This window comes from Astyanax mexicanus, chromosome 3 (genome assembly GCF_023375975.1).
Source record: "Astyanax mexicanus isolate ESR-SI-001 chromosome 3, AstMex3_surface, whole genome shotgun sequence".
Classification (NCBI taxonomy): Eukaryota; Metazoa; Chordata; class Actinopteri; order Characiformes; family Acestrorhamphidae; genus Astyanax; species Astyanax mexicanus.
The window spans coordinates 3,913,923-3,926,551 of NC_064410.1; the positions used below are offsets into that span (position 1 = coordinate 3,913,923).

At 37.5% G+C, this 12,629-nt stretch overlaps 1 protein-coding gene across 1 annotated transcript; it reads right to left on the reverse strand.

The window, feature by feature from the left end:
* Window positions 1–99: 99 nt before the first annotated feature.
* Window positions 100–12,315, reverse strand: ppan (peter pan homolog). The gene is made up of 12 exons (XM_022668111.2): window positions 12,111–12,315; window positions 11,230–11,400; window positions 11,028–11,129; window positions 6,431–6,481; window positions 6,026–6,196; window positions 5,212–5,288; window positions 4,911–5,018; window positions 3,506–3,629; window positions 3,331–3,409; window positions 2,486–2,615; window positions 1,724–1,890; window positions 100–788 (listed from the first exon to the last, which is right to left on the reverse strand). The coding sequence occupies exons 1-12, from the start codon at window positions 12,123–12,125 to the stop codon at window positions 382–384; spliced, it is 1,602 nt and encodes a 533-aa protein (XP_022523832.2). The 5' UTR covers window positions 12,126–12,315; the 3' UTR covers window positions 100–381.
* Window positions 12,316–12,629: the final 314 nt, after the last annotated feature.

The following is a 12,629-nucleotide window of genomic DNA, read 5'->3' on the forward strand; positions in this document are numbered from 1 at the left end:
CTCTGCTGACTTGTTGACCCACGCCAGCGTCTCCAAATCATGCTACACCCACTTCCACCTTAGACCATAAAAATCTGATGCAAAAACACAAAACACTCGTTTTCAGACCCGATTTTTTATTGACAAACAAACAATCGCACACGCAACGCAACTTGTACACTGTACGAACATTTTTACACAAGGCACAAACCTCTACAAGGAAGACTTTGACAGAAAGCAGTCTCTGTTTGGCTCTGAGAGAAGAGGATTCTGCGAACTCAGCAGATCTAAACCTGGAAAACTCCGTCAACACCACCAGCAAAGGCTTTTTTTTAAGAGTCAGTGCAGCTGAAGTGCTGTAAAAGTTCAGGTTCCTGTTTAATCTCGGCATCCGCTGATCATTCAACCCCTGCCTTTCTTGCGCTTGAAGTCCTTCTTTGCTTTGCTGCCTCTCTGCCCTGCTTTGAATCCAGAGCCTGTTTTTGGTCTCTGTCCTTTAGGCTTAGAACCAGAGCCTTTCATTGGTCCAGAATGTTTTCTTCCAGAGCCTTTTCCTTTGTCTCCTCCAAACTTCTTTCCCTCTTTGCTCCTCCCGAACTTGCTGCTGAACTGTCCTTTTTTTGAAGCTACAAACTCTTTCCTTCCATCACTTTTACCCATCTTCTTCCCCCCAAACTGCCTGCCAGCAGAGGGTTTACCCGCAAAGCGAGGGCTTTGTTTTTGCTCGTTGGCGGCAGAAAGTTTCCTCTTTTTGAAGGGTTGAGGTGACTTGCCAGGGCCGTGTTTCCTCTTTGCTTTTGGAAACATGTCTGAGGAGACAGAAGGGAGGAGAAATTAAAGGTCTCATTCCATCATTTTAAAATATCTGTAATTTGGGTCTCTAATATGAAAGAATGCCATGTGAGCTGTGTTTTGTGGGGGGAAAAAAAAGTGCTCCAGTGTTTCTGTATTACCCTGTTTTAGTTCACTGGATTAGTGGTCTCTAAAGAGGCCGTCACTTTATTAAGTGCTAGGGACAGAAGTGCAATGGGAGATGGGTAACTGGCTCACTCATACAGTTTACACTCAACTTAGTCTGTGTCTCCAAAAGTGTCCAAACAGAACAGATTACATATTTACTCAAGTAATATCAGTACTTTCCACATTTAAACAACATCCAGACATTTTAAAGCTTTTTAAATCTCATGTTTAACTGTTTCTATTATTTTTAGAGATGGAAGACAAGGCAAAAATAATCGTTGACTACTCGAAAAAGTAATCAGCTTCTATTGAGTTGTGCTGCTCTCTCAAAACGTGCTTCCCTAGTGTATATTTAAGGTCTCTGTAAAATGCAGAATCAACCGGAGATCCAATTTAAACCTACAGTTACTTACACAAGATATCTAACACTAACTAGCTGTGTAAACAGAGCTAGCTGTAAGCTTTAAGCTTAGCTAAAGAGGCAGAGTCTGCTCTGCTGCAGCCCAGCTTCACCTCTGTCTGTGGGCGGTCGCGAGCCAAAGTGGTCGAGGCCATTAGTACTAATTCACAGGTTGACAGACACTGCTTTTTTTTTATACTAGCTTCAGCAGTTTCATGTGCAGCATCATAAACAACTCAGAGAGACCCATTATATTTTACAAAGAACAAGAAAAAGTGGAATTTAGTGGAGACTTTTAAGCCAAAATGTAAATGAAATGGCAGCTTTTACAGCTATACCTCTTGTTCTAACCTTAGATAAATATAAACTTATGTAAAATACTACCTTCATCAGGTTCCTGTCCGACAGCCTGCCTGTAGTATTCTGCCTCATCCTCCGACTCTGTGTCTGCAGCCTGGTCCTCCTGCATACCAGGATCCTCCACTTCACTGTCACTGGCTGCTGTTCCCTCCAACTTCCTCTTCTTCTTCATCCCTTCCAGACTCTTTTTCCTGCAAACAGTTAAAGATAGTGGTTAAAGGAAGAATCAGATTTCATACTAAAGATGGACTGACTAGTGTTTTTAAAGGCTGGTACTGATCAATGATCACCTTTTAGCACCATCAACCGATCGCAGATACCAAACCTGATACAGCATCATCGTGCAAGGCTTCTGTAATATTCGGAATCGTCTCCCAACATTCAAAAGCTGTCCAACTCAAGAGCAAGTGCTTCTATTCAATTACAGAGCTTCAAAGTCACTGGTCTGCTGTGCTCTTAAACTCACTGTACTGGACTGACTGAAGTACTCTCAAGAGGGGTATCCAGTTAATGGTGTTTAGTCTTTATGTTGCTTCCTCCACAAGTGAAAAAAGAAAAAATAAATAATCAGCTCTCAGAAGATTTCTGCAATGGATTTACCAAAGGGTTTAAACCCATGAACAAGGTTTATGCTGCAGTCTAGTGGATGAACGATGAACTGCAGCCTGCGCACAGCGCTTCAGCACTTACTGGTTTCTACTTTAACTTTACAGTTGAAAGGTGCAACTACAGAATAAATCAGGAAAGTTAGTTTCAATTCTCAGAATGTCAGAGCAAGATACGTACTTGTTTTCTTCCTGCTGCTGCTTCTTCTGGGCGATGTTTTGCTCTTGCTTCCGCCTGCGTTCAGCCTTTTCCTTTAGACGAGCCTCTTTCCTGTTCAGGATCTCCGTAAGCTCCTTCTCTGATTTTGTATCTTTAAGAAAATTTTGTTAATTAGCAAACAATAAATACAAACATACTTACATGGTACACTATGTTTTCACCAACATATCAAAAGAAACATTGATTTGCTTTATATACGTACACATAAAAAAATCTAATATCTTTTCCGTGACAGACTATTCTTTAAGAGAAGGAAAAACTTCTTAACTAAGTGGAAGCCAACGTCTAAACATCAAAAGCATTTTCTTTTTTTTTCTTAAATAATATTAGCATTTCTAGTGTTTTATGTACCATATTTTTTAGACTATAAGGTGCATAAAGCACACTAGTAAGGATGCCTAACATCGAAGGGAACAAGGGTGTCACGGGGGAAGCGTCTAAGTAAACAAAAAAAATATGCTGCATGTTAATCTACACAGACTTCTCTTTTGAAAACCATTTATTTGGGTGAGTAAAGCGCATCCTTTTATTTACAGTAAGCTTAGAATTTCAATATTTTGTCTAATGGTAAGTTTTCAGTAAAGTTTCTCCAGCACTAAGGCTGGGTGCAGCAGCATTAGCATTAGTGCTGGAGAAACTTCACTGAAAACGCACCCTTTATAACTCTGTACTTTAGTGGAGTGGCTTTACTGCTCCTTAATATCTGACTGGTAGAATTCATACATTAGGTGCACTCACGATTTTTAGGAAAAATATGGATATTAGGAACAAATATTCATTCAGTGTCAGAATCTTGAGATACTTACAAATCGAATGGTACATCACATTCCCGTCTCCCATGCCCTCCATGATCTTCACCAGCTTCATCGTCATTCTAGGGCCGATCTATAAAACATCACAAATCACAGTGTGAGAACAGATTTGAGTGGCTTATCCTTACAGACTCGAGACTTTATGATCTTTATGGGCACAATCCCGCACCTCCGTCAGTCGCACGGCGCTCTGCTGTGACTTCATGTTCCCGCGGCCTGAGTACACCTGAGGCAGCTCTGTGATGTTGTGATCCCCGTCTTGTTCGGCTTCACTCTCCGACAGGTTCGCCCCCCTAACAGAGCAAGAACATGAAACGTTCCTCCAGTTATAGAGCAGGGCGATATGGCCCCCCCCCCCCCCCCCCCAAAAAAAAAAAAAAAAAAAAATCTTTGATTTAAAATAAATAAATAAATAAATAAATAAATAAAAAAAGATTTTAGATTTGAATCAATTTTTGGCCCCTACTAAAAATCAAAATAAAGATGATTTTAAAAAATGGTTAAATATTTTTTATTTATTAAGTTTTCATTTAAATGTCCCCTTTTTGGTTAAACTGTAACCAGAAACAAGCAAAGGTACACATTTAGGTAAATTAAAACTCATCGTCCTTAACTGTAAATTCGAATTAATCGATAAAATCGATTAATCGCCTAGCTCTATCCAGTTATAATCTTCAAAACGCTACGACTTCCTGAAGACCAGACTGAAACTGATGCATCAGAGCGTTTACTTTGAAAGATCACTGAGCAATCAACACAGTTTAAAAGCATCATCATCTGCATCAAACAATACAGGCTCTTTCAAGAATTCACTAAATATATATATATTATAAATGTTTATATTTTAAACCAGCCTCAAGCTATATCGCTTAGAATTCCCAAATCTTCCCAAACTTAAATTTCACCAGAACTTGATGGTTTTGTTAAGATTTAGAATCAGGTAAATACTGATGCATCTCAAAAAAATATTAGTTCTGATCTATTTTAAACATTAATTATGTCTTATAAGACCAATTGGTACTTCTGGCAGTGTGGGCAGTGTGCCAAGTCCTGCTGGAAAATGAAATCCACATCTACATAAAAGTTGTTATCAGCAGAGGGAAGCATGAAGTGCTGTAAGATTTATCGGGAAAACAAAACTGCACTGACTTTAAACTTGATAATAAAACACAGTGGATCAACACCAGCAGATGACAGACATGTCTCTCCAAACCATCACTGATCATCAGTAATTTTTACATTTTATTTGTAAAATCAAGGGAGCAGAGTCTGAAGGAAGAGTGGAGAGACACACAGTCCAAACTGCTCGAGGTCTAGTTGAGGTGAAGTTTCCACCAATCAGTGTGGGTTTGGAGAGACATGTCCTCTGCTGGTGTTGATCCACAAGTTTCCACATCTGTTAAAGGGTCTGTAACACATACGCCACACCATGTGCTCTATTGAGTTAATGTTTCCATGTTTATATTCTTGTTTGTCTTTTAAGAAACTAACTTTTCCAGGACATTCTTTGTACGTTTTCTACGGTTATCCTCCCAACGGAGCAACCTTTCCTTCACGTCCTTTTAGCAACTTACGCCAACAGCAGGTCACTGATGTCCTCCAGCTTGCTCAAATTGGGGATTTTTTCCTGTATAATTTTCTTCACACCTCGGCTCATGCCCACAGGAACCACCTTGAGGCTGCTGCAGGGCGCAGGAGAGAGAATGCATGGATTAATAGGCCAGTTTTCGATGCACACAGCTATAAATCTAAAATGTTATGGGATACATCAGTGCGTTTACTTTGAAAACAATCACAGCAGAATCATTTTTCAAAGCTTTCATCATGTGTACCCTGTACATTTCCCACTATACAGAACAACAAGAGGGTACTTACTAATGTCGAAACTCTATTTCCTCAGTCTCTGCATTGTAACTGAACAGCACACATCTCTTTATGGTGTTGATGTTGACCTTAAAAACAAAAAGAAATCATTTAGGTTTCTTTATATAACAGACTTGGCATTAGTTCACGATAACATAAGTCAAAAAATCTTCAGAAGAGAAGTCAAATCACTGGCAACCTCAGGAGACTATACATTCATCATATTTTCCATAAGTACATAAGATACCTTTTTTTTTTGCACTATAAGGTGCACCTAAAATACTTTAATTTCCCAAAAATGTAATGGAGAAGCATTAGCATTAGCCAATAATCGCTATTTCCTCATTCAGAGTTGAGAATTATCGGCCTGTAGTCTGCTCCTAAACCTGGCTAGCACTGCTGGAGCAGCATTAGCATTTCCTGCTAACCATGATCACTTTTTCCCTGTTTAGAGGTAAGTATTATCGGCATGTAGTCTGCTCCTAGCCCCGGCTAGAACTGCTGCTAGTGGTTAGCCGCTAATGCTAATGCTCCTGCCTTAGTTCTGGAGAAATTTAGGAATCTAAGCTTACTGTAAATCTGTGTAGTTTAACATACAGCACTTGTTTGACTTTAAAAGAAAGTGTTTTTTTTTCATTACAGTTTTGTTTACTTAGCTTAGCTTTACTTAACTTAGTTAGCAACACCCCTATACACTTGCTCAATTAGAAGTTCCTTATAGTATCTCTTAAAATGCAGCTTATAATCCAGAGCGCCTTATAGTGCAAAAAATACAGTACAACAAATCTGAAACCAGAGAAATGATGGTTGATGCCGTGATCGTTACCGTGTGCACGTTGATGGAGGGGAACATGTTCTGGAACATGGTGGCCATCAGCTTGATGTGCATCCCGTCCAGGCCAAAATTATTCATCACCAACAACGGGTGATGAGTGAACTGCTGCTCGTGCATTCTGTGCCTTTTCAACGATGAAACCACGTCTTTGATGAGAGAATACTTCAAACAAAAAATAATGATTAAAAAGTTACTACTAATAAATAAAATCAACCCAAAACTATTCATTCTCTGTGATGGAAGCTGCTGGAGACACATCAGCGCGTTTACTTTGAATAAAATCACTGTGCAATCAGCATTTTACAATTTTTCATCATTTGTGTCTTTTCGTCCTCATTAAAAATATACTACATAGTGACAGGCCTTCTACACAAGAGAAAGGATTCACCACCGTACCTTAGTGACCTGGAAACACAGAGTGGGGCCTTTGGGAAGTCGTGCCAGCCTCTGTAACAGAAAATTAGAAAAAATTCAACTAATTAAACTACTACTACAAGCTTTTTAAAAGAATCTGCTCTGATGCATCAGAAATTGGATTCAAAGCACTTAAATCACATCTATGAACTCAGACACACATATCTTCATCCGCATTCAGGAACATCAGGGTGCTTTGAGGACCCTGATCTCTTATATATACACACACACACACACACACACACACATATACACAATTTTTTAATATCACGAAATCCTCCCCCCCCCCAATTTTTTTTTACCACACTATTTCTCTCTTTACACAACTGCAGTCAAAATGCACCAGATCCTTAACCAATAAGAGCCCAGACCCATGTCTCAATTTTTATATAATATAAAAAAAAATGATCAGTTAATTATATGACTAAATATTGTAAAGTTGAAATCCTTATGTAACAAATGACAATTTCATAACTTTAATTTTGCTTTAGAAATTTGCTTTAGGTGTCTGACCTAGTTTTATGGAACATACACTTAATTAAATAATTTTGTGTAAAAATGGTTTAAAATACAGCTTTTGGTAAGACTGGTTTTGGTAAGATTGGTAAAATTCGAAGCCTGACATTATTTGAGTTGTGTTTACAAGCCCATACGTTCATATCATAAATCATAACATTTTTATATCGCTGATCTCATGTTAAACACTGACGTACATCGGGTTACATATTTAGAAATCGGGTTTGTGACTAAAAAAATTTAAATATCTCACTAAACGAGTCAGAAGAAATTTTAAAGGAGCTATTATTTTTGTTTTCCACAATTAATCACAGCTCCCCACAGGAGAACGATGACACTGCAGTTTTTAAAAATTGTAGGATTCATTTCTAGTTAAATATATGTTTTATCCCACCGGATGTTTTTGTAGAAAGTGCTGGATCAGTGCTGGATTTTTTCAGTACGAGCTCAGTCCTAGGCTCTGATCCATCATATTTTATGTTATAAACTTAAATTGCAAGCATGATATTTTATTATATTTTTTTGCTATGCTTCATGTCCATTATGTTACAGAAATTAGACTTTTATATAATCAGAATGTACACAGGTACAGTATGTTGACATTTGCTTTGCCAAGAAATATTAACATATCTGATTGCAGATTTCTCCTGGATGCTCCTCAGCCAGCATGTGTATAATATGTTCAGTTCTGTCAGCAGCTCACCTGATTTACCACATTTAGCTAAATTTAACAAATATGTAACCTACACTTTCTATAATGAAATGAGTGAGTAATAGATATTGTATAATAAGAAAATGTTTCATATAATAAAATGCCATATTGCCCACATCTACTCTCAAAACAAAGGCTTAGTTACTTCCCAAACGGTTAACACATTAAAACTGTCACTTTCATAATACTTACATTACATTACATTACATTACATTACATTTGGCAGACGCTTTTGTCCAAAGCGACTTACAATAGTCAAGTACAATGTAAAATAAGTTTAAAGGTAAAACATCTTTGGATAGGGATAAAAGGAGGTCAAAGGGGAATAATAGGATAGAGGAGTGAAGGAGAGGAAGAAGGAGATGAGGTTAGAAGTAGTTAGTTAGTTAGAGGTGTTAGGAGAGTAAGTGCTCTTTGAAGAGCTCTGTCTTCAGGAGTTTATTAAAGATAGCGAGAGATTCTCCTGATCTGGTAGTGGAGGGTAGTTTGTTCCACCATTGGGGAACTCTGTATGAGAACAGTCTGGATTGCTTTGTGTGAATGTTTGTTTGGCAAAGCGAGGCGACGTTCACTGGAGGAGCGCAGCGGCCGGGAGGTAGCGTAAGCCTTCAGGAGTGAGTGCAGGTAGGAAGGAGCCTGTACTGTCATCACCTTGTAGGCGATTGTAAGAGCTTTGAATTTGATGCGAGCATCAACTGGTAGCCAGTGGAGCTCAATGACCAAAAACATACTTCACAAAACGCTGCTAGTGTGAGAAAACACCCAGAAATACCAGTCGTGTAGCTCACGTGGTTGACGCAAACTGAGTACAGCTGTGAAATGCCTGCTGAAGTCTTATTTATATTCCTACTTCTACAGTTCTAAAGAGCTCAATACCAAATACCATAAGTAATTAATTTTTTTTTTCATATTTCTTGGCAAAGCAAACGTCAACATACTGCACCTGTGTAATTTCTTATTATATAAGTCAAATTTCTGTAACATAATGGACACGAAGCATAGCAAAAAAGTATAATAAAATATCATGCTTGCAATTTAAGTTTAGAACATATTTTGAACATAAAATACGAGAAACTGGTCACACTTATTTTATTCGTAAAGCTATGTTTTTATTTACTGTAACTAAAAGCCTGTTTTAATTTTTTAACAGTACTGTGCAAAAGTTTTAAACACCAAAGCAAATTACACCAATCCATTTATCTCAGGAATATGAGTGTTTTTACCTGAAAAGGCACAAACGTAACAAGGAATTCTCCTTTTAAACTTTAAAAATGTTATATCCTGTGAGCCGAGCTGAAGAACAAAGTGTAGAGATTCCAGATTTCTCCTGGATGCTCCTCAGCCAGCATGTGTATATTATGTCCAGTTCTGTCAGCAGCTCATCTGATTTACCACATTTACCAAAATTTAACAAACCAGGTGTTGATTAATATGATGAGAACTAGAAATAATTCTATTAAACTCTGATGAGGAGGAGAGATTAGGAGATGCTTTAACGAAAATGGTGCAACAAAAGCTCTGCTTTTTGTAAAATTGCTGTTTGTATTTATTGTAATGCTTTAGTGTTTTGCTGAGATAAGATTTTTCTTCACTGAAATTCAAACAGATGCCTAAAACATCTGCACAGTACTGTATGTAAATATATTGTACAGTTTTTTTTTTCTTAAAAGTACACAATCTGGTACGAAAAATACCAATAAATGTGCAATATGATCTCATATCAGGTTTATTTAAATAAATAACTACATAAAAAATAATGTAGAAAGAAATGTTACAGTAATATTACAGTAATGGAAGTGTGGACATCTGCAGTTCAAGTGGTATTAAAGGTTTAACAGTAGAAAAATCACAGTACAGTTTGGAACCCAGGCTTTTCTCCAGTAAAACGAACAGACAGATGTGTAAAGTTACAGTTTGCTCCATCTGATGCTGTATGGCGCCCCCCTGAGGTAGTTCTTACAACCTATGGCATCTTTCTTAAACTACCAATACACTAGATCAGTGGTTCCCAACCTTTTTCTTCAGGGACCCATATTTTTACCATTGAAAGCTTTGGCGACCCAACATAAACCCCCCCCCCAAATGTAAAAGATGTAAGTGTATAATTGGGTTGGGGTGGGGGGGGGGGGGGTTGGGGGGGGTTAGAAATGACAAATAAAAACTGACATTTACTATAGATGAATAAAATAAACACGTAAAAAAGGAAAAATTGATACATAAAACATAAGGAATTTTTATCTTATGAAGAAAAAAATAATTAGATCAATAAAATAATACAACTATTTAAACTGAATAAAAAATAATTTATATAAAATAAAAACAAACAAAGTTTCAGTTTCAAATCAGTAAAACAGCTCACCAAAACCTCAACCTGTCCAAATATTGGACAATAATTGATTAACTTTACAGGCCCTCACTCATTTTCATTTATTTAACTAAACTGAGTTTTATATTCTTATATTATTATATTCAGCCTCGCGCTGAATTCAGCTCCGCACTGCCGGAGAGAGCGCCCGCGCGCGCGCCAGAGAGAGAGAGAGAGAGAGACAGAGAGAGCGCAGCGCAGCGCGGCGCATTTTGCTTACCCTAGACTATATATAGTATTAAAATGAAACCCCTTAAAATCAAGAGGGCTTCGCGACCCATCGTGGATCTTTGGCGACCCATAGGTTGGGAACCACTGCACTAGATAACTTCAAAAAGACTATGGAAAAAAAACGTTTAACAGACTGAAGTCTGACACCCTCTCACATCTGAAGACAAGTCACAATTTATAGACAGACTTTTTAGTCACCGGCTAAGATTTTGCAAAAACTGGGGATGATGCAGGGTTCTTCCCCCATTTTAAAAGTCAAATTTAACGCTTCTTAAGATCTTTAAGACTTTAATAAATAGTTAGTACTTAGTTCTCTGCCCGGTAATGTTGCTAACTTGAAACTAATGTTAATATGTGCTTTCCCACCGGCTTTAAACAGACCACCTGAAAATGTAATACCTACAGCAAATTTACAGTAAATTTAAGACAATTTAAGACCTTAATAACCCTGCTTTTTAAATTTAAGAGATTTTAAGTGTTTAAGGACCAGCTTAAACTCATGATTTTAACCCGACACCGGAAATTTGTCTGTGACAGTGAAATCGCTTGAAAATTGGTGTTATTGGTTTAAGGTCAGCATAACAATCATACTAGTTCTCAGTAGCTTTTGTGAAACCTCTGAATTATTTGTGGTAGGAGGAGATGAAAAAATACTGGTCCAGAGCGCCAAGCAAGGAGATTTAAGACCTATAGAAATGTTCTATAACATTTACTACAGAGTGCTCACTATAAAAGAACGTGATTCAGTTACTTACAAAGTTAACGTGGGTTTGTGTTTTACTGAACACAAGAAAGTGTGAGATTCCCAGAGGTCCGGCTACGGTCACGAAATCTTTAAAGTTGTTTTTCTTTCGAACCTAAAAGACAAAAAAAAAACAGACATTCAGAGACTCAAACATTTTAAAGTAATAAAGTTCTCCTAATAAATGAATTAATATAAAATCTAGCGCTCCATACCTGCAGAGACTTTGCTGTGTAGGGGCCCATGACACGTCGCATGTCTTCAACCAGCTGGCCGATATTTTTACCAATCTGACCACGATGAAACACGAAGGAGTGCGGTACAGTACTGTAATCCTCCTCAGCCCGGTGAGAGCTGGTCCCTCGTATCGTCTTCTGGTTCTTAGTCTGAAGGGAATAAACAGGGTTTTAGACTGAGCAAAAAAGCCTGTTTAAGCCAGCAAAATTGATTAATTAAATAAAAAAAAAAAAAAAAAAAAAAAAGGAAATGAGACCTTTAAATGATGTCAATCAACCATTCAATCAATTATTCTAACTCGGCAGTACATTACGGGTGAGCCTTATTTACAATGCAGGTGAGCATTTTCAGTATAAAAGGGATTAAAACATTTGATTAGAAATTAAAAATTGGAAAAAAATAAAAATAGATAAAAACAACAATACATATAAACTTTTTAAACGAATACACTTCAGTTTCTGAGATTTTTTTAAATTCAACTGTTCGACAAACGTTGCTACTCTTCATATTAAACTAAAACAAAAGTCCATTTCACACCAAAATCCTCTAAAAATATGATCACATACTAAAAACTAAAAACTATTATATACGCTGCAAAATATTTAAAAATAAGAGTTTCTACCATTAAAATTTAGTTAGGCTTAGTTAGCTCTAGGTATGCTGGTGTCAGTTTAGGTATATAAAAAAAAAACACACAAAATCACCCTTTAACGCGATTAAGGAAGCTAACGTTAATTTAAAAACAATAAATGCATCAGCAGGACAGAACATATAGGCTAACTAACGTTACTTTACCAACACTAAGTTAGCATTAGCATTAGCATAAGTAGCACGCTGTGATGTGTGGTTGACCTCCTACCTTTTCCTTCCCCATCTTGTCAGTAAACTAATCACCCCGCAGCTACTGGAGAAAGGAGAGGAGATAAAGGCGAGCTCTGTGGGATTTATAATACAGTATTTATCTGTTTTTAAAAAGAATTCGGGCTCCTTCTGTCCTCATGGCTGGAGTTCCTCATGCCCGCAGTGGAGACGCGTGGAGAGCCGCTGTAAAACACGTGGGTCTGAGCGGCCGAGACGCGCATGCGCTATACGAGCGCAGGCTGAGTCTGTACCGCCACCTGCTGGAGCAGGTTTGAACCACATCTACTGTATACTGTTCCCACCTGTAGAGAATAAACAGTACTTTAGCACACAGAATACAGTATTTTACCAGCAGCAATTTCCTGAATGTTTAAATCAATTTATTTTTAGTTAAGTTGCAGCTATGAAAAAATATATGAATGCTGTTTTCTGTCTGAAATGCACACAAAATAGATCCTAATATAAAATCTACTTTAAAGTAAATCCAGTTAACTACAATTTTTTAGTCCTAAACATT

Bases quoted from the DNA above. Each gene is read 5' to 3' on its own strand.
- ppan (XM_022668111.2), bottom strand. The intron at 5,289-6,025 runs GTAACGATCACG...TTTGTTTTTAAG, and splicing joins CCTCCATCAACGTGCACACG to GTCAACATCAACACCATAAA. The intron at 3,410-3,505 runs GTGCGGGATTGT...GATGTTTTATAG, and splicing joins GCGCCGTGCGACTGACGGAG to ATCGGCCCTAGAATGACGAT.